Consider the following 21,416-nt stretch of genomic DNA (forward strand, 5'->3'; position numbering starts at 1 on the left):
TCCCAAAGTGCTGGGATTACAGGCGTGAGCCACCGCGCCCGGCCGGAAGCACTAATTTATGCTCCAATGTGCAGGAACCATGAAACGCGGTGCTAAGAAAGAAGCCAGGCGCAAGAGGCCACATACTGTGTGATTCCACGGACACAAACCACCCAGGACAGGCAAATCCACAGAGTCAGGAAGCCAGTTATCAGTTGCTGGGGGCTGGCAGGGGATTGATGATGACTTTGGGGCTTCTTTTTGGGGTGATTCAATGTTCTAGAATTAGATAGTGGTGAGGACTGCACAACTCTGTGAATATACTAAAAGCATTGCATTGTACACTTTAAAGTGGGTAATTTTTAAGGTATGTGAAGTGTGTCTCATTTTTTTTTTCTTTTTAAATTTATTTTTTGGGCCAGGTGCAGTGGCTCATGCCTGTAATCCCAGCACTTTGGGAGGTCAAGGCGGGAGGATCACGAGGTCAAGAGATTGAGACCATCCTAGCCAACATGGTGAAACCCCGTCTCGACTAAAAATACAAAAATGAGCTGGGCATGGTGGTGCACGCTTGTAGTCCCAGTCACTCAGGAGGCTGAGGCAGGAGAATCGCTTGAACCTGGGAGGTGGAGGTTGCAGTGAGCTGAGATTGCGCCATTGCACTCCAGCCTGGGGACGGAGTGAGACTACGTCTCAAAAAAAAAAAAAAATTAAAAAAAAAATAAATAAATAAATAAAAATTTTTTTTTTAGAGACGGTTTCATTATGTTACCCAGGCTGGTCCCGAACTCCCGGGCTCAAGTGATCCACCTGCCTTGGCCTCCCAAAGTGTTGGGATTGCAGGCATGTGCCACCGTACCTGGCCCTCGCATCTTATTTTTATTTTTATTTGTTTTGAGACGGAGTCTTGCTTTGTCACCTAGGCTGGAGTGCAGAGGCACGATCTCGGCTCACTGCAAGCTCTGCCTCCCAGGTTCACGCCATTCTCCTGTCTCAGCCTCCCAAGAAGCTAGGACTACAGGCACCCGCCACCACGCCCGGCTAATTTTTTTGTATTTTTAGTAGACACAGCATTTCACCATGTTAGCCAGGATGGTCTCGATCTCCTGACCTCGTGATCCACCCGTCTCGGCCTCCCAAAGTACTGGGATTATAGGCGTGAGCCACGGCGCCCAGCCTCATCTCATTTTTAAAAGAAGGCCAAGAATGGTGGCACGTGCCTGTAATCCCAGCTACAAGGAAGGCTAAGGCAGGAGAATCGCTTGAACCTGGGAAGCAGAGGTTACAGGGAAATGTAATAGTTTAACTTAAGAACTTAAAGGTAGGTCACTCAGACTTCTCTTAGAGATGGAGATGGCACACAAAAATGCAGGTTTTGCCGGTCACAGGGGCTCATGCCTGTAATCCTAGCGCTTTGGGAGGCTGAGGCGGGTGGATCACCTGAGGTCAGGAGTTTGAGACTGGCCTGACCAACATGGAGAAACACTGTCTCTACTAAAAATACAAAAAATTAGCTGGGTGGGATGGGGCATGCCTGTAATCTCAACTACTCAGGAGGCTGAGGCAGGAGAATCGCTTGAACCTGAGGTTGGAGGTTGCGGTGAGCCAAGATCATACCACTGCACTCCAGCCTGGGTGACAAGAGTGAAACTCTGTCTCAAAAATAAATAAATAAGGCCAGGCATAGAGGCTTACACCTGTAATCCCAGCACTCTAGGAAGGCAGAGGAGGGAAGATAGCTTGAGGTTGGGAGTTTGAGACCAGTCTGGGCAATGTAGCAAGACCCTGTCACTACAAACATTAAAAAGAAAAAATTAGCCAAGCATAGTGGTATGTGCCTGTAGTCCCAGCTACTCAGGAGGCTGAGGCAGGAGGATCACTTGGGCCCAGGGGTTTGAGGCTGCAGTGAGCTATGGTCACGCCACTGCCCTCCAGCCTGGGTGACAGAGTGAGCCCCAGTTTCAGGGAAATAAAAGGGAGGGAGGTATGTAAAGAAGAACAGTAATCAAGTGAGATAGCATTCCCCTGTATCGGCTCCATGATAACGTTTATGTGCCTCAGGTGTGGGGCCAGGCAACAAGATGGACCACGACCATGATAGTAATAGTGATAGGAGCAAGGATATCCAGCAGCGTGAACTCAGCAGGTGTGAACCCTCTTCCAGGAGCACTTGCATCCCCCTTCCCTGAGCCTGGAGTTAGCAGCCCTCCCAGTCACTGCCCCCAAATGCAGCTCCCGTGCCCTCCTGGGGCTTGTGTGCTCATCTGGGCCCTTCATTCTTGTTCCCTGGGACCAGATGGAGGTGCGGGGTGCGGGGGGAGCCCCACCTCCGCGCTGTGCACTCTGAGCCTCCGTTTGCTGTGCGTCTTGCAGAGCTGGGCATCCTCACCCTGCAGAGAGTGAGGGGCTCGGGAGTCCCAGGAGCAGCGGGCAGTATGACCAGTAGCCTATGTGGCCGGCCACTGCTCGGGGCCAGCAGCATCCTATGTGTGGGTGCGTGCACAGGGTTCACTCTCAGCATGGTAGCCACGGAGCCTGGGGCTCAGGCTGGTTTCTGCTCTGCTCAGGGACAGTGTGGTGGGCACCTGCACAGGGAGCCAGGCAGACGCAGTGGGGTAGAGCCTGTGCTTGGCCACTAGGGGCCAGTGCAGCCCTGAGATGGGCCCAGCGGGCACAGGCAAGGTGGGTGAGCGTGGGGCAAGGGCATGGCCACTGGACCCTGTTGTTCCTCCCCACCCAGGCTGCCCAGGGAGATGCAAGAGCAGCTCTGGACACAAGACCTGAGCCCATTGCCCTGAGTCCACAGCATTTCCAGGCAGGCTGGAGATTCGTCTCGGGCTTTTGTGCATGCCAGCTAACCTTCCTGGAGCTTTCCAGAACCTTCTCAGAGCTAAAGCCTCCCTGGAGCAGGTTGTTCAGGTGCTGGCATCTCAGGGAGCACCTGAGGGCGCCGAGCTCCCAGGAGGAGCCTTCACGAGGGGGCCTGGGGAGCTGAACGCGACAGCCCATGGGCAAGAAATCCCAGCATTTGTATTAGACAAGTTCTGGCAACTTCCAAGCAGGAAAACATTTTTTCTTTGTAGTCATAACGTTATCCTGGCCTTCCAGGGAAGCGCTAGTACATAAGACATGCTTGATTAGGATCTAAATTCCCTGTAGCCCCTTGCCTCTATTAACTCTATGTCGAAGCTTCATTTTTGTTCTGTGTTTTAACTTTCACAATTTTCCATGTATCAAACCCCACCAACTGTAAGGCACTCGGGGGGAGGCAGAGGGGTGCAATGGGCCTGTTCCCAAGAAGCTTCCCCCTGAATTCCAAAAATAGGGCAAAATGGAGCTTGGTCTGGACTCACTCGGCTTTTGCCTGTGGGTGATTTCTTGTGGCTCCTTGCTGTTTAACGACTGGCCCAGGAATTTATTGTGTAAGGAGAAGATTCCAGAAGTCATGTAGCTTCTGGTTCCAGCCCCTGGCAAAAAGCATTTTGAAGAGCTTTCTACAGTACGTACAACACTAGAAATCCATCGTGTCTACCTTCTTTTTTTTTTTTTTTTTCTAAATTCTATTTTTGTTTTAAAAAATGCTCACTTCCCATGAAGCACCTCCGGGCAAGTGCAAAATATAAACATCAATTACAATCCATTGAGCCCAAGAAAGGCCGCAAGCAGCAATTCTAGGCACAGAAAACTGGTCAGTGGCTCTCAGGGTGACAGGTGCAAGAATGACCCAGTTCGCTGTTACTCAACTCCAAGCCCCCTCCCTACCCTGAGAGTCATGAGTGGACCACTGACCCCCAGAGATGGTGGGCACATGGGGGTCAGGGAGAAGAGACCCTACTCCAAGCCAACCCCAGAGGGGAAGGACCTGGGCCGGGCAGTGACCTGTGGGAGCCACAGACTCAGGCAGTGGACGAGCCCACCACATAGGTAGCCGCCCTTTACAAAGCCCCACGTATATCCCTTCCGCTCTCCAGGAACCAGTTCCACTTTCTGCAGACACATTGGGTGGACTAGATCAGTGTCTGAGTACAGACCCCTTGTGAAATCAGCTGAAAGCTGCCGCCCCTGCCTCTGCTCCAACACAGAGGTGTGACCACATTCAATTCATATAATGAAGACAGAGAGGATGCAGCCTTGAACTTACGCTAGGAAACAGCAACTGTGATAGTAGTAAATGCTATTCCTGGCAGATCCATGCCTGAGCCAGGCCCTATGCCAACTGCTCCGTGCAGATTGTCTTATTAATCCTTCAGCAACGCCAGCAGTCTAGGACTATTGCGTCCAGTTACAACGAGGAGTTAGGTCTTGGCGAAGGTTACACAACTAGTTAGTGGCAGAATTAAAGCTCAACCCCTCGAAGGTGCCAGTCATTCTAAACTTGTGATTTCTGATGTGGCCGGACCACCAGGCCATCTCAGCACAAGCTACAGCCTCTGTCTTTTTAGTCCCTCTCCCCTCCCTACTTATTTAAAATTGTGGATTCTAGGCCGGGTGTGGTGGCTCACGCCTGTAATCCCAGCACTTTGGGAGGCTGAGGTGGGCAGATCACCTGAGGTCAGGAGTTCCAGACCAGCCTGGCCAACATGGTGAAACCCTGTCTCTACTAAAAATACAAAAATTAGCCAGGACTGGTGGTGTGTGCCTATAATCCCAGCTACTCCAGAGGCTGAGGCAGGAGAACTGCTTAAACCTAGGAGGCGGATGTTGCAGTGAGCCAAGATCGCGCCACTGTCCTCCAGCCTGGGTGAGAGAGCAAAACTCCATCTAAAAAATAAAATAAAATAAAATAAAATAAAATAAAATAAAATAAAATAAAACCGTGGACTCTGAATAGGGTGCGGTGGCTCATACCTGTAATCCTAGCACTTTGAGAGGCTGAAGTGGGAGGATCTATTGAGCCCAGAAGTTTGAGACCAACCTGGGCAACATAGCAAGACCCCATCTATATTTAAAAATAAATAAAAATAAAACTGCGTACCCTAGATGCAGGCATAGGGAGAAGAACACAAATCGTGTGTGGAGTTCAATGTATGATCATGACGCCCACACTCCGGTAACCCTCAGGTCTGGAAGGGGACGCCCCCGCCCCCCAGAGCCGTCCGGAATGTGTGCATAGTCACCTCATTGCTTTTCTTCATCTTTCCTATTTGTGCACACCCCTAAACGTTATGGTGGAGTTAGGCTTGCTGTCGGTCTAAGTGTGAATGGAATGATCTTTTGTCTTCGCTGGACGTCCTGTTAGTGAGATTCATCCATCTTCCCGTTCCTAGGACCTGGAAATGGTGCTGGGCAGTCCCTGTGGTTACCTCGCAGCCTGCAGGTGTCTTTTTTTTTTTTTTTTTTTTTTTTGAGACGGAGTCTCGCTCTGTCGCCCAGGCTGGAGTGCAGTGGCGCAATCTCGGCTCACTGCAAGCTCCGCCTCCCGGGTTCACGCCATTCTCCTGCCTCAGCCTCCCGAGGAGCTGGGACTACAGGCGCCCGCCACTGCGCCCGGCTAATTTTTTCTATTTTTAGTAGAGACGGGGTTTCACCATGGTCTCGATCTCCTAACCTTGTGATCCGCCCGCCTCGGCCTCCCAAAGTGCTGGGATTACAGGCGTGAGCCACCGCGCCTGGCCAGGTGTCTTATTCCAGAAAAGCAGGCCCACACCTGAACACACTGGCTGCAGCTGAGTTTTGTTTATCCAAACCCAACCCATTCTGCTTAAAGCCTTATTGCAAAATATGCGCTCCTGGGGTTCTCTGGCTTTCCTGCTGCCTGGGTCCCCTTCAGGTCCGCCCAGCAGCCTTCTACTGGGAGGCTCCAGGCTCAGGGACCCGCCCTGCCTTCCTGTCCTAGAACTGTCCTGTCATCCTTCCCCGGACAATTCCAGTGGAAGGGTATATGGGGGGTGGGGAGGTCCTGGACCAGTCACATTAAGGGATGAACTTTTCTCCTTCCTCCTCTCCCTCCACACACACATTTCCCAACAGGACTCTCCAGTGGAAACCCCGAATTAAGAGGTTCCAAAGCAACTCCACCTTTTAGATCAATATAACCTCTTCAAAGCCTTGCTACTGGGAAGAAAATGCTCACGTTGGGCTTCAGCCCAAAGACGTCGTTTCAGCAGCTTTGAGCGCAGTTGGCTGAGTGTGCGTATGACACACACACACACAGATCGCTCCGGGGCAGAAACCCCTCGGGGTCTCTACAGCCGCCCACGGTCCTCGTCGAGACTGGACTCATCTGAGCTCAGCTCAGAGATTTGGCTGCAGGATCCGACCCTCTCTTGCCAAAAAGACCCGCTCTAGGGGTGACTGCGCATTACTTCCACCCCCACCGCTCCGACCGGCCCCAGGAGAAGCCCTTCTAGGAGAGGCGCCCCCCACCTACCATCCCCGACCACTGGGAGGCCTAAGGGCTGCACTGGATTGCCGCGCCCCGAGCGCCACCGAGGGAGACTGCGCGCCCTTCCCAGGCTCTGGTTGCACAGTCCCAAAGCCCCGCCCATGCGGAGGTCGCGAAGTCCTAAGCCCCCACCGCCCCCATGGCTGTGCACCATCCGGAGGCAGGTGTACCCGTCACGCAGACCTAAAGCTGCCCCCGGCCCTCCGTGGTTCCCCGCAGGAGGCGGGGGTGTGTGTCGCTTTTCTGAAAGCTCTAAGGTCTCTGCCCCCCGCCCCCGCTGTCCTCTGTAGGAGGCTGGGCAGGGGCTGTGGCACAGCTCTAAATCCCTGCGGGTGCTTGCTAGCCCCAGGCGGTTTCCAGAGCCTCTGGTTCCCGCTCTCCCGCAACTCGCTTCGGGAGGAGCCGGACGCTCTGGGACTCCGCTACGCGTCCGCGAACGCTCGGGCCGGGCCGCACGCGGGAGATGAGCGCGCCTCCGCCGTCCTCTCCAAATCCCTTATGTCAACCAGGGTTTTCTTCTTTCATTTAAAAGTTGCGCTTTAAACCAAGTGGGACGCAGATCCGGTAGCTGCCTATTGGGTTTCAAAGTCCAGGGAGTTTTAGTCGGGGTGAAGCATTTTAGTCTCCGTGCGTCTTCCTGTAAAATGGGTAACCCCCTCGACAGCCTCCGCAGTCCTTAATGGGGGGACTCCCTGGCCCCTCGGCCCCAGTCCTCCACCCCCGGGTCCTACCCGCGCGGCACTCCTCGCGGCGGCCTCAGTGGATCTTTCTGCCAGGGTGGGGAGCCATGCTCGGAGCCTCGGCCCCGGGCCTGAGGTGCGGGGCCACCGCCCAACGGGTAGCGGCCACCGAGAGCCCCAACCCCACCTTTCCCGGCCCTGTTCCCTCGGCCCCGCCCCCCCGGGAGGTTGGGTGGGGAGGCCTCCGGGGACTAGGCCCCCAGCCCCGGCCCTGGCCGCGCCCTCGCGTCTCCATAGCGATCCTCTCGGCGCGCACCTCCGAGCCGGCTCCCCCGCGGGCCGAACAATACACTGCTGGGCCGGGGGCGGGGCGGGGCCGGGCCGGGGGCGGGGAGAGCGCGGGCGGAGGGGGCGCGGGCCAAGCGCACCGCCCAGGCAGCAGCCGGCCGCCGGGGTCTGCGCGGCGCGGAGCTGCCCAGCCCGCTCCGGGAACTCAGCCCCCGCCCCGCGCCGGGCCCGCCCCGCTTCCCACGCCCGTCCGGCCGAGCCCGCGCCGGAGCCACCTGGAGCTGCCTGGAGCCGCTGCCGCCGCAGGTTGATGCGCGGCGCCCTCCCGGGACGCGCGGAGGAGCCATCTTGAAACCAACTTCGCAAACTTTCGCAAAGTGCTCTCGAAGTGGAAGCTGCGGGGGAGGCCAGGCGCGCGGTCCCCACAGTCCCCGCCAGGGCCCCCGGGGAGGCGGGACGCGGACCGCCCCGAGGGCCGGGCGCCAGGCGCCCGCAAGCCGCTCCCCGGCCGCGCCGGGTGGATGCGGAGGCGCGCCGGGTGCATGGATTGTGTTTGGGCGCCCGGCTCGGGCTCGGGCTCCGGGCCATGGCGCCGCCGCCGCCCGTGCTGCCCATGCTGCTGCTCCTGGCCGCCGCCCTGCCGGCGCTGGGGCTGCGAGCGGCCGCCTGGGAGCCGCGCGTACCCGGCGGGGCCCGCGCCTTCGCCCTCGGGCCAGGCTGTACCTACGCGGTGGGAGCCGCGCGCACGTCCTGGGCGCCGCGGGAGCTGATGGACGTGGGCCGCGATGGGCGGCTGGCAGGACGGCGGCGCGTCTTGGGCACCGGGCCCCGGGGCTGCGTGCGCCTGGCTGGGCGCCCGCTGCCGCTGCAAGTCCGCTTGGCGGCCCGCGGTGCCCCGACGGCGCTGAGCCGCCGCCTGCGGGCGCGCGCGCACCATCCCGGCTGCGGAGGCCGTGCCCAGCTCTGCGGGGTGTTCTGCTTCCCGGTCCCCGGCGGCGGCGCGGCCGCGCAGCATTCGGCGCTTGCAGCTCCGACCACCTTACCCGCTTGCAGCTGTCCGCCGCGCCCCGGGCCCCGCTGTCCCGGCCGCCCCATCTGCCTGCCGCCGGGCAGTTCGGTCCGCTTGCGTCTGCTGTGCGCCCTTTGGCGCGCAGCTGGCTCCGTACGGGTGGGACTGGCGCTGAAGGCAACCACCGCGGGGACGCCCTCCGCGTCGCCATCCCCATCGCCGCCGCTGCCGCCGAACTTGCCCCAAGCCCGGGCGGGGCCGGCGCGACGGGCCCGGCGGGGCACGAGTGGCAGAGGGAGCCTGAAGTTCCCGATGCCCAACTACCAGGTGGCGTTGTTTGAGAACGAGCCGGCGGGCACCCTCATCCTCCAGCTGCACGCGCACTACACCATCGAGGGCGAGGAGGAGCGAGTGAGCTATTACATGGAGGGGCTGTTCGATGAGCGCTCCCGGGGCTACTTCCGCATCGACTCCGCCACGGGTGCTGTGAGCACGGACAGCGTGCTGGACCGCGAGACCAAGGAGACGCACGTCCTAAGGGTGAAGGCCGTCGACTACAGCACGCCGCCGCGCTCGGCCACCACCTACATCACCGTCTTGGTCAAAGACACCAATGACCACAGCCCGGTCTTCGAGCAGTCGGAGTACCGCGAGCGCGTGCGGGAGAACCTGGAGGTGGGCTACGAGGTGCTGACCATCCGCGCCAGCGACCGCGACTCGCCTGTCAACGCCAACTTGCGCTACCGTGTGCTGGGGGGCGCGTGGGACGTCTTCCAGCTCAACGAGAGCTCCGGCGTGGTGAGCACGAGGGCGGTGCTGGACCGGGAGGAGGCGGCCGAGTACCAGCTGCTGGTGGAGGCCAACGACCAGGGGCGCAACCCGGGCCCGCTCAGCGCCACGGCCACCGTGTACATCGAGGTGGAGGACGAGAACGACAACTACCCCCAGTTCAGTGAGCAGAACTACGTGGTCCAGGTGCCCGAGGACGTGGGGCTCAACACCGCTGTGCTGCGAGTGCAGGCCACGGACCGGGACCAGGGCCAGAACGCGGCCATCCACTACAGCATCCTCAGCGGGAACGTGGCCGGCCAGTTCTACCTGCACTCACTGAGTGGGATCCTGGATGTGATCAACCCCTTGGATTTCGAGGATGTCCAGAAGTACTCGCTGAGCATCAAGGCCCAGGATGGGGGCCGGCCCCCGCTCATCAATTCTTCCGGGGTGGTGTCTGTGCAGGTGCTGGATGTCAACGACAACGAGCCTATCTTTGTGAGCAGCCCGTTCCAGGCCACGGTGCTGGAGAATGTGCCTCTGGGCTACCCCGTGGTGCACATTCAGGCGGTGGACGCGGACTCAGGGGAGAACGCCCGGCTGCACTATCGCCTGGTGGACACAGCCTCCGCCTTTCTGGGGGGTGGCAGCGCTGGGCCTAAGAACCCTGCCCCCACCCCTGACTTCCCTTTTCAGATCCACAACAGCTCTGGTTGGATCACGGTGTGTGCCGAGCTGGACCGCGAGGAGGTGGAGCACTACAGCTTCGGGGTGGAGGCGGTGGACCACGGCTCGCCCCCCATGAGCTCCTCCACCAGCGTGTCCATCACGGTGCTGGATGTGAACGACAATGACCCGGTGTTCACGCAGCCCACCTACGAGCTTCGTCTGAATGAGGATGCGGCTGTAGGGAGCAGCGTGCTGACCCTGCAGGCCCGCGACCGTGATGCTAACAGTGTGATTACCTACCAGCTCACGGGGGGCAACACCCGGAACCGCTTTGCACTCAGCAGCCAGAGAGGGGGCGGCCTCATCACCCTGGCGCTACCTCTGGACTACAAGCAGGAGCAGCAGTACGTGCTGGCGGTGACGGCCTCCGACGGCACACGATCACACACTGCGCATGTCCTAATCAATGTCACCGACGCCAACACCCACCGGCCCGTCTTTCAGAGCTCCCATTACACTGTGAGTGTCAGTGAGGACAGGCCTGTGGGCACCTCCATTGCTACCCTCAGTGCCAACGATGAGGACACAGGAGAGAATGCCCGCATCACCTATGTGATTCAGGACCCTGTGCCGCAGTTCCGCATCGACCCCGACAGTGGCACCATGTACACCATGATGGAGTTGGACTATGAGAACCAGGTCGCCTACACACTGACCATCATGGCCCAGGACAACGGCATCCCGCAGAAGTCAGACACCACCACCCTAGAGATCCTCATCCTCGATGCCAATGACAATGCACCCCAGTTCCTGTGGGATTTCTACCAGGGTTCCATTTTTGAGGATGCTCCACCCTCAACCAGCATCCTCCAGGTCTCTGCCACGGACCGGGACTCAGGTCCCAATGGACGTCTACTGTACACCTTCCAGGGTGGGGATGACGGCGATGGGGACTTCTACATTGAGCCCACGTCTGGTGTGATCCGCACGCAGCGCCGGCTGGACCGGGAGAATGTGGCCGTGTACAACCTTTGGGCTCTGGCTGTGGATCGGGGCAGTCCCACTCCCCTTAGCGCCTCGGTGGAAATCCAGGTGACCATCTTGGACATTAATGACAATGCCCCCATGTTTGAGAAGGATGAGCTGGAGCTGTTTGTTGAGGAGAACAACCCAGTGGGGTCGGTGGTGGCAAAGATTCATGCTAATGACCCTGATGAAGGCCCTAATGCCCAGATCATGTATCAGATTGTGGAAGGGGATATGCGGCATTTTTTCCAGCTGGACCTGCTCAACGGGGACCTGCGTGCCATGGTGGAGCTGGACTTTGAGGTCCGGCGCGAGTATGTGCTGGTGGTGCAGGCCACATCGGCTCCGCTGGTGAGCCGAGCCACGGTCCACATCCTTCTCGTGGACCAGAATGACAACCCGCCCATGCTGCCCGACTTCCAGATCCTCTTCAACAACTATGTCACCAACAAATCCAACAACTTCCCCACCGGGGTGATCGGCCGCATCCCGGCCCATGACCCCGACGTGTCGGACAGCCTCAACTACACCTTCCTGCAGGGCAATGAGCTGCGCCTGTTGCTGTTGGACCCCGCCACGGGTGAGCTGCAGCTCAGCCGCGATCTGGACAACAACCGGCCGCTGGAGGCGCTCATGGAGGTGTCTGTATCTGGTGAGTGGCCGTCGGGGTGGGAGGAGCAGCTCCGGATGGGCCTCCTGGAGAGCCTCAGGAACCCGCCAAGGGCCCCGCCTGGCATGCCGGGGCGCATTTGGGCCGGGCCCGGGCAGCTCTGCAAGGATTTGTTGCCGCTGGTTGGATGCTGGGGGTGAGCACCCCACCTAGGCCCAGTGAGGGGGAGAAAGCACCGCGCCGCTTCCGTCAGCATTTTCCTGGGAGCAGGCCTGTGGTTCTCCAAGTTCAAGACCACGGCTCAGCGCCTTTCTCAGCAGGCGAGTGACCCCTGAGTACAGCTATTAAAATGTGGCCTCCAGGTGATCTGGGTCACAGGGTTTGCTTGGGGGTGCTCTTTCATCAGCCAGCCACAGGGGTCTCTGGGAAGATCAGAAGTCACTGCCCCTTCCATGTGCCAATTAATTCCAGGGTGGGACCGTTGGAAATTGTCAGATGGGTCCCTGAGTCACCCTATAATGCAGTCGGTGTTCCCTTGGTCTGGTTTTTCTGTCTCCTGCAGATAATAACAGTCGGCCTTACGTGTGTAGGGCTTTGTGCAAGCTCTTTGAAAAGCATAGCCTCATTTGATCTTGGCTTCTGCCCCTGGACGCGGGCTTGTAATTTGGGTGCTGTTGAAGAGGCCTGCCCAGTTAGTGGTGGAGCCAGTGTGGGAACCTTGCTCGCCTGCTCTGGGGCTGGAGGTGAACAGAAGGGAGGGGAAGCCTCAGCTCAGCTGTCGGAAGTTTGGCCGGTCCTCCACGCCTCTGACCCTGTGTGCCAGGGCTGGCCCGCGGGGCTGGGGAGGTGTTGGAATTGGGAGACACAGAAGAGACAGAAGAACTTCGCGGGGGTTGGGGGAACAATAAAGGTCCCCTAGTGGCTCTTTGAGGTTTGCCTGACATCCAAGGATGCTGGTGCAGGCAGATGACCTTATTTATAAACCCAAACTACTGCCAAGAAGACCTCAGATTGGCGGGCTGTTTGAGTCAGTGTTTCAGAGGAATTGTTTAAACTGTGAGTTATTAGGATACAACATTGCCACAGGAGCCCTGGAAGAATTAAAAAGTTAACTTTCTGATTTGTTTCGTTTCTGAGGTTGGCTGTAATTCTGTAATATAGGAAGGGTTGGATAGCTAACAGCTTCCAGTTACAGTTGTTTGCTTATAAGATGTGAAACTTACAGATTCAGTTTTGATATGATACAAACTTTCAGCACAATTTTGGCAGTACAGTCTATTTGTTGGTGGATATTTTAGGTTTTGTGAGACTGTAAAAATGTGTGGGGAATGTGGAATAGGCCCTTAAGGGCGAATTAACCGGGGCTATGGATATTCTTAGGAAGTTCTTCTTCTATACCACTTTATCTGATAGATAAAGCGGTGGGGGGGGGGAGAAATTTGGCCTGTTTAAAAATGACTTGGCCCGATAATAGGGTTTAGATTTAACAAGGGACGAGGTAGTGGGAACGGATCCATGCTGGGGGCAGGGATGTTTTGTGTGTCTGTGGTATCAGTAATGTGGGTCCCCCACATTACTGATAGCCAGACAGCAGGGTTTAGGATGGATTCCCTTCCAGGGAGGTTGGTTCCTGAGGGCTGTCTCACCTGGGGCGCACAGCTTGGACCACAGTTGAAGATGGGTTGGGGGTTCCATGCTGTGTAGTCACTGTCTCAACCATCCAGTTATTGGCTCTGCACTTTTGCAGACACGCTCGTACTCTCGTGGAAATCACTGGGTTCTCATGCATGCACACCACGCCTCCCCCACCCACCCAGCCGCCCCAACACGCACCCACCCAGCCGCCCCAACACACACCCACCCACCCACCCACCCACCCACCCAGCCGCCCCAACATGCACCCACCCACCCACCCAGCCGCCCCAACACGCACCCAGATGACAGTGGTTACCTTTGACTGGGTTCCAGCAAGCGGTTTTCTTTAGTCTTTTATTTGCACTGTCATGTGTTTCCCTGGTAACTGGGAGCCGAGTGGTGTCATGCTGCTGCTCATTTTACAGATGCAGACACTGAGGCCCAGGGGTGTTGAGAGACCTTCTCAGGGCTGCACAGCCAGTGGGCAGGGGCACTGGGCGTTAAACCACGATCTGCAGAAAGCAGCCCGCCCTTCGCATTCCCCTCTCTTCCTTCGGAGAACGTTTTTGATGAATTAGTTGCTGAACTGAATTATTCCAGGGTCAAGTGGGTACTCTGCTTTAATGTAGGCATATGACCGGGTGCCGTGGCTCACGCCTGTAATCCCAGCACTGTGGGAGGCCGAGGTGGGTGGATCACCTGAGGTCAGGAGTTCGAGACAAGCCTGGCCAACATGGTGAAACTCTGTCTCTACCAAAAATACAAAAATTAGCCGGGTGTGGTGGCGAGCACCTGTAGTTCCAGCTGCTCGGGAGGCTGAGGCAGGAAAATCACTTAAATCTGGGAGGCAGAGGTTGCAGTGAGCCGAGATCCCACTGCTGCACTCTAGCCTGGGCGACAGAGTGAGACTGTGTCAAAATAAATAAACACATAAAAGGACGCGGGGAAGTCTCAGACCATTTGACTAGGATTTAATGCTCCAAATAAGCAAATCACTATTGACTAGAAGATCTATGGTTCCAGACGGCAAAGCACTGGGTAGAAAACACACCAAACAGAAAGATCAGCCCTTAAATTAACCGGAGGTTTTATTAAGGAACAATACAGGGAAGCGGTGGTTTCAAACTCATCCACTGTTTTCAATTGAGTGTTGTTGGTTCCTTAGGATTTACAACCATGCCCTAAAGCCTTTGATGCAGTATGACCGGCCTGGAAATGCTGTATGGAACAGGCCAACCATCAACTGGGTTTAGTGGGAGCCATTCCAGGAAGGGCTGCCAGCTTTCAGCAGAGGAGCCCAGGAGGGATGGGCGCACTGAGGGCAGGGCCTGGAAAGGCATGTGTGGTGGAGGCAGTTCATTTAGTCTGGCGTGGGGTTGAACACAATCACTGTGACTGTGACTAGATAGTCGTGGATGGTTTTATATAGCCCACCAAGAACAAAACATTTTTTGAAAACTTTTTGAAGTCAGAATATAGTGAAATTCAAATAGCTGCCAGTTTTGAATGACAGCCAGCGATACAAGATGTTCATTTTTTGCCATGGTTTTTGAATGAGATTTTAAATTCTGTGATAGGGACTTTTTATTATGAGCTTGTATAAAAGCTGTGTTTGCATTTTTCAGAGCAATGTGGCTGATAAGCCAATGGACAACTCAAGCCTTGAATATGCTCTGCATTTTTTCTGGACAGTGGTCTTTCAGAAATATTGACATTCTTCATTTTATTTTTATTTTTAATTAAAAAAACAATTTATATATAATGAATTATAATATATACATTATAATGAATTATGTGTAAATTATATACACAAACTTATGTGTGTGTGTGTGTATATATGGGTGTGTGTGTATAAGACAGGGTCTTGCCCTGTTGTCCCAGCTGGAGTGCAGTGGGGTGTGATCAGGACTCATGTCAGCCTTGATCTCAGCTCATTCCACCACCACACCTGGCTGATTTTTTTTTTTAATTTGTAGTAGAGACAAGGGCTCACTATGTTATTCAGTCTGGTCTCCAACTCTTGAGCTCAAGTGATCCATCTGCCTTGGCCTCCCAGAGCGCTGAAATTATAGGCATGAGCCACTGTGCCTGGCCAGGTGTATATATTTATGAGGTACCTGAGATATTTTGGCACCGGTATGCAATGTGTAATGATCACATTATGGAGAATGGGGTCTCCACCCCCTCAAGCATTTATCCTTTGTGTTATAAACAGTCCAATTATACTCTTCTAGTTATTTTTGAATGTACAGTTAAATTATTATTGACTATAGTCTTGCTGTTGGGCTAAATACTAGGTCTTATTCTTTTTTTTTTTTTTTTTTGAGACGGAGTCTTACTCTGTCTCCCAGGCAGGAGTGCAGTGGCATGATCTCGGCTCACTGCAACCTCTACCTCCCAGGTTCAAGTGATTCTCCTACCTCAACCTTCTGAGTTGGTGGGTTACAGGTGCCCACCACCACACTCAGCTCATTTTTGTATGTTTAGTAGAGACAACGTTTCACCATGTTGGCCAGGCTGGTCTCCAACTCCTGACCTCAAGTGATCTGCCTGCCTTGGCCTCCCAAAGTGCTGGGATTACAGGCGTGAGCCACTGCACCTGGCCTTATTCATTTTTTTTTTAACTATTTTTTTGTGCCCGTTGATCACCTTCCTCCCACTATACCCTTCCTAGCCTCTGGTAGCCATTACCTTCCTCCTGCTACCCCCTTCCCAGCCTCTGGTAGCCATTCTTCTATCCTCTGTCCCCATAAGTTCAATTGCTTTGATTTTTAGATCTCACAAGCAAGTATGAATGTGGGATATTTGTTTTTCTGTGCCTGGCTTATTTCACTTAACATACTGACCTCCAGTTCCATCCATGTTGTTGCAAATGACAGGATCTCATTCTTTTTTTTTTTTTGAACACCTGCTCTGTCGCCCAGGCTGGAGGGCAGTGGCACGATCTCGGTTCACTGCAAGCTCCGCCTCCTGGGTTCACGCCGTTCTCCTGCCTCAGCCTCCTGAGTAGCTGGGACTACAGGTGCCCGCCACCACGCCCGGCTAATTTTTTGTATTTTTAGTAGAGATGGGGTTTCACTGTGTTAGCCAGAATGGTCTCGATCTCCTGACCTCGTGATCCGCCTGCCTTGGCCTCCCAAAGTGCTGGGATTACAGGCATGAGCCACCGTGCCCAGCCCAGGATCTCATTCTTTATTATAGTGGAATAGTACACCACGGTGTATATGTGCCACATTTCTTTTATCCAGTCATCTGTTTCTGGGCCACGTTATTTTTAATTCACTTTGAGTGTGTGTCCGCGGGTACAGGGCTGTAGGCTTCTCGTTGCGGAATGAGGCGCTTGGGAGAAAGACGATGTCCCCGCCTCTCCCGCTGTGTGTGTTGCAGACCCATGGTGGTGGGAAAGTGGCGTTTGTGGGTGAGAATGATTGGCGGATGAGTCATTCAGGCATGTCAGAAAACCCTGAAACTCGGTGAAATAACAGGATTGAGTAACCTTCTTGCCATTGACGTTGGTGGGGAGTGGATGGTATAAAGTCGTCTAGGCTTGATAAGCTTCCCTAAGTGTTTGCCTGGTTAAATACAGGATATCGCAGTGACTTTTAAACAGACGATTGCAAAGAAGGAAGTAGGGGCGGGCTGCTGTGCAGGCATTGTCTGGATGCACGGCATCGTGCTTTTCTGGAATTCACAGGGTAGAGAAGGATCGGACCTTTTATTTCTTGAGACAGAGTTTTGCTCTGTCTCCCAGGCTGGAGTGCAATGGCATGATTTGGCTCACCGCAACCTCCACCTCCCAGGTTCAAGTGATTCTCCTGCCTCAGCTGCCTCGGCTTCCCAAGTAACTGGAATTACAGGCACCCGCCATCATGCTTGGCTAATTTTTGTTTTTTTGTAGAGATGGGGTTTCACCGTGCTGGCCAGGCTGGTCTCCAACTCGTAACCTCAGGCGATCTGCCCGCCTCAGCCTCCCAAAATGCTGGGATTACAGGCGTGAGCCACCGCGCCCAGCCTGGATCGGACCATCTTAAATTGCTTCAGTGGCCAAGCAGGATTCTGCTAGTGTCAGACCTTTCCAGGAGAGTTCGGTGCTTTTGGCAATGAGTTAACCGTTTCAGAGCTCTGATAAGTCTGGAGATAGTGGCTTGCTCATACCTTGAGAAACACTGCCTCAGAAATGAGGAGTGTTGATTCATTTATTGAACAGCTGCTGTGTGTGAAAGCTTGGAGAGCCATTGTGATCATGACTTCTGCAGCTGGGTGGAGATGGACCATCGGATGAGTGAGGGGGCTGAGCTCAGGGGCAGGGTGGTGATGCCAGGAGCGGGCAAGGACGGGCTGGGACCCTTCTGTACCCCCCCAGGCATGTGCAGTGTGTGCCGGGCAGGGAGACCAGGAGTCGGGGGGGATTCCCTGGGTCGGGAGAGGGCTGACTGTGGAGGGTTTGGTGGGCCTCCTCAGGAGGATTTGGGCAAGAGCTGGGGCCCGTGTCCCAGCTGCTGGGCGGTAAGAGTGGAGGGGAGGGAAACTGGGGACATCATGCTTGCTCCAGTGTAGGGGTGGCTGAGAAGGGATTTGCCAGCTTAGATGGTCAGACATATTCCAACCGACACGCTCCATGTGCCGGGAACCCTCCCGGGCTCTGCCGGCCCCATCACTTGCAGTTCTCCCGCCGCCACCCTATGGCATGCAAAGTACTGTTGCCACCTCCATCCCAGAGATGAGCAGACCGAGGACAGGGCTCCCAGGGCACCAGCTTGTGGTGGCAACAGTGGGATTTGAACCTGGACCGAACAGCTCCTGAGGCATGTTCCGTGTCTGTGCCTTCCAGAGAAAACTGGCTCTGGGAAGATGAGAGTGAAACTGAGAGAGGCGCGTTCCCTGAGCCAGAGTCCTTACTGGGAATCGACTCTGGGGAGAAGACATGAGGCCATTTTTGGACCTGTGTGGCTGGGCGTCTTTAAGACTGTCCTGAAGTTGATTGTGTGTGCCGGTCTGGACTGGGGAGACCAGCTCAGGTTATGGACACGGAAGTGAGGGCGCTGGCAGTTAGGAGGGGACCCAGGCCCGGTCTTGAGGAGCTATGGCCTGAGTAGCCTGCTGGGTGGGGGAATGGTCTGCTTGGGAGCTGGAGCAGGAATAACCACGTGCAGGGGAGGTCCCACGGGTGAAGGCCCTGGAGGCTGAGGGAGGGTGAGGGTCTCCGAGGGGGTCATCTGTGATGGATGCCATCTGGCGGTTGGAGAGCCTGGGGACAGAGATGTGATGGGTTAACCAAGGGCAGGTCCTTGGTGGCCTCTGTGAGATCTGAGTGGAGTGGTTTGGGGGTGCCTCTGAGGAGCAGATGACAAGGTCGCTGGCATGAGTGGGGTGGGAACGGGATCCAGCCTCAGAGGGAAGGCGGGTGTCATGGGAACGGGGCCTGCACAAGGCCGAGCTAAAGGCCCAGCAGAGTTGGCAGGTTACGGACAGCACCTATCTGTCCTGCCACCTAGTGTGGGCATCGGCCCCTCGCAGGGGCGTTGGGAGTGGGCAGTGTCAGGTCTTCCTCAGTGTCTCCCAAAGGGCTGCTGTGGCCAAGCTTCGTAGATGGGTTTGCCAGGATAGTAACTTCTGCCTCAGTCTCTGAGTCATCAGACCCAGAGGGGATGGAGCAGCAAGAGGCAGATGGGCAAAGGGGGCCTGGGAGAAAGCAAGGGGCCACAGCCCCACGGGACATGGACTCACCAGGGCAGGGCACCCCCCTCAGCACCAGCTGCCTGGGGACAAGAGGTCTATGACTGGCCCCATGTGCCGACCGGGGTGTTGAGAGACCATTTGTAAAAGTCCAGGTGAAGCAGCAGGCAGGTGAAACTCCAGGCGAGTTCCTGGAGCCCTGGGCAGGAGCCGGCGGGAGGGGCGGTGCTGGCCGTGCCTGAAACGGGCCCATGTTGCTGGGCATGCCAGAACTCCATGTCGGCCCCAGTGTCACTGCTGACAGTCCCCTTGGGTTTGGGCTGGTGCCTATGCCTGCACATTTTGAAACCCGATAGCAGAACCTGTTTAGGAACGGGATAGGTGGGTAGATGGGGGCTGGGACCCCTGACAGTGGCCACCTTAGCTGGGGTGTGGCCTGTGGCCTGGTGCCACGGGGCTCATCCCTGCCAGCACTTGGATACAAACAGAAGTAGATTTTATCGTGTGGTTGCAGCATGTAGAAAATAATCCTGAGTTTGGCGTGATTTCTTCAGTTCACAGCCTTGGGGGAAATCGTTTTCTAAGTTTTTTTCTTCTTTTCCTGTAACCTGAACGCACAGGTTCATATAAATGCCCCAGATTCCCTAGAATGAAATTCCTGAACGCTGGGAGGGACTGTAGTAAACGACTCCCCCCCTTTTTTTTTTTTGAGACGGAGTTTCACTCTTGTTGCCCAGGCTGGAGTGCAATGGCGCGAGCTCAGCTCACTGCAACCTCTGTCCCCCGAGTTCAAGTGATTCTTCTGCCTCAGCCTCCTGAGTAGCTGAGATGACAGGCATGCGCCAACATGCCCAGCTAATTTTGTATTTTTAGTAGAGATGGGGTTTCTTCATGTTGGTCAGGCTGGTCTTGAACTCCCGACCTCAGGTGATCCGCCCGCTTCGGCCTCCCAAAGTGTTGGAATTATAGGCGTGAGCCACCGCGGCTGGTCATAAACGACCCTCTTTAATTCAGCGACCCAGGCTTCCTCTTGCTTGTTTTGGGAGGAAATGCAGGCGGAAGTTCAAGCTCTGAGGGTCCAGAGGCCAGTCTTGCATTAGTGGCTGCTCCTCGTGGAGGCCCCTGGGCTTCCCTCTCCTGTGGCCTGTGAGCCTGGGGCCTGGTCGGAGGTGTGGATTATTTCTGGAATGAGCCAGAGGGGACCCTCGGAGGGGTGACGGGAGGGGGCTGCCTGCCAGGTGGAGGGCCTGGTGCCTTTACTTGGGGTACAAAGGGAGCCACACAGAAGCACGGACAGCCCCCAGGAGCCGTTTTCGGTTCCTCCCACACGTGCTGAGGGACTTAGCCCATGGTAAAGGGATGGGCGTTTTTCAGGAAAACACCAGTGGCTGAATTCTTAGGCTTTTGCTTCAGGTAAGGACTTGTGGATATCTTAGCAATCAGGTCCCCTTTTTGGGCGTGAACATTCCATAGTTGGGAAAAGCCCCACACCAGCCTTTTAGTGGTGTCATCCCTCTAACGCCTGTTCTCTTGTCCTGGATAAAGGCCAGGGGCTCTTAAAAAACAAACAACACACACACACACACACACACACACACACACACACACACACACAGAGTGGGGGTGGGGGCCACTTTCAAGGTCATCGTGTGAGGTAACACCTTTCCTTCCAGCCGCCCGACGCACCAACTTCGCCGCTTCCAGTTGTCATGGGAAGTGTGCAGGGCACAGGGTGTGTCCCTCAGAGCTGCAGGCCTTGTCTGGGGGCTTGAGCGTGTCCCAGGCACAAGGGGCTGGCCTGTAAGAGGGGAATCAGGTAGCCAAGGAAGCTGGCCCAGAGCAGGGGTGATTGAGAAGTGGGCGCGGGGCAAGAGCGCTGTTCCTGGCCCGCCTGAGTCTGTGTGCTTCCCACCACCCCGGTGCCTGTTTGGGCTGTGCCTGCATCATCTCAGTGAAATCTTACAGGATCCCCATGGTAAGGGCAGAGAAACTGAGGCTGGAGAGCTTGTAGCGGCAGGAAGAGCCAGGCGCAGACTCTGGGGTCTGAGTGCTCTAATCGTGGTACTGACAGCCACCTTCGGTCCCCTCTGTCTGCCAGTGGCAAGGCCCTGGGACACAAAGTTGGGGATTTCTGAGGATGGAAGCTCAGTGCAAGTGACTGCATTGCCTGAAACAGGATGGCTGAGAGTTGCCTGCACATGGTGCCTGATTGTGGGGGTGGGCGACGGTGGCAGCCTGCTACAGGATTGTGGGAGGGGCTAAGGCTGAAGAAGGGGCTCCTGGGAGCCTTCTCTGGGTCCCTGTGGGGTCTCTTGTGGTAGAGCTGTCACAAGAAGCTGTGGAGTGCAGGACTGGTGGTCACCAGGTGCAGGGAGGCAGGCATGTCACTGGTCAGAGCTGGAGGCTCTATTTGGGGAGCCTGGGGAGGGAGATACCAGATAAGGAGCCTGCTTGGAGCAGGGGCTGACACAAGCCTGTTGAGGGTCCTTCCAGCTCAGAGAAGCCGGATTCTACTGGCCAGGGAGCTGCCTTTCTCCTGCCCTCTCTTTTTCCCTCGTTCCCTCTCTCTCTCCCTCTCTCCCTCCCTCCCTCCCTCCATCCCTCCAACTATCCATCCACCCATCAAGCTTTTTATTTCTTTTAATTTAATTAATTTATTTATTTGAGACAGAGTGTGGCTCAGGCGCC

The 21,416-nt window shown here is 55.9% G+C and overlaps 1 protein-coding gene across 3 annotated transcripts in view; it reads left to right on the plus strand.

Annotated features, from left to right (window-relative positions):
* The first annotated feature begins 7,470 nt into the window (after window positions 1–7,470).
* Window positions 7,471–21,416, plus strand: part of CELSR1 (cadherin EGF LAG seven-pass G-type receptor 1) — a 188,435-nt gene continuing 174,489 nt past the window's right edge. For all 3 annotated transcript variants that reach the window (XM_038007303.2, XM_073006587.1, XM_073006586.1), the window contains exon 1: window positions 7,471–11,459. In XM_038007303.2, coding sequence (XP_037863231.2) covers window positions 7,919–11,459 — 3,541 coding nt within the window. In that variant the 5' untranslated portion in view covers window positions 7,471–7,918. The remainder of the gene's footprint in view (window positions 11,460–21,416) is intronic.

The sequence above is a fragment of the Chlorocebus sabaeus genome, chromosome 19, assembly GCF_047675955.1.
Source record: "Chlorocebus sabaeus isolate Y175 chromosome 19, mChlSab1.0.hap1, whole genome shotgun sequence".
Classification (NCBI taxonomy): Eukaryota; Metazoa; Chordata; class Mammalia; order Primates; family Cercopithecidae; genus Chlorocebus; species Chlorocebus sabaeus.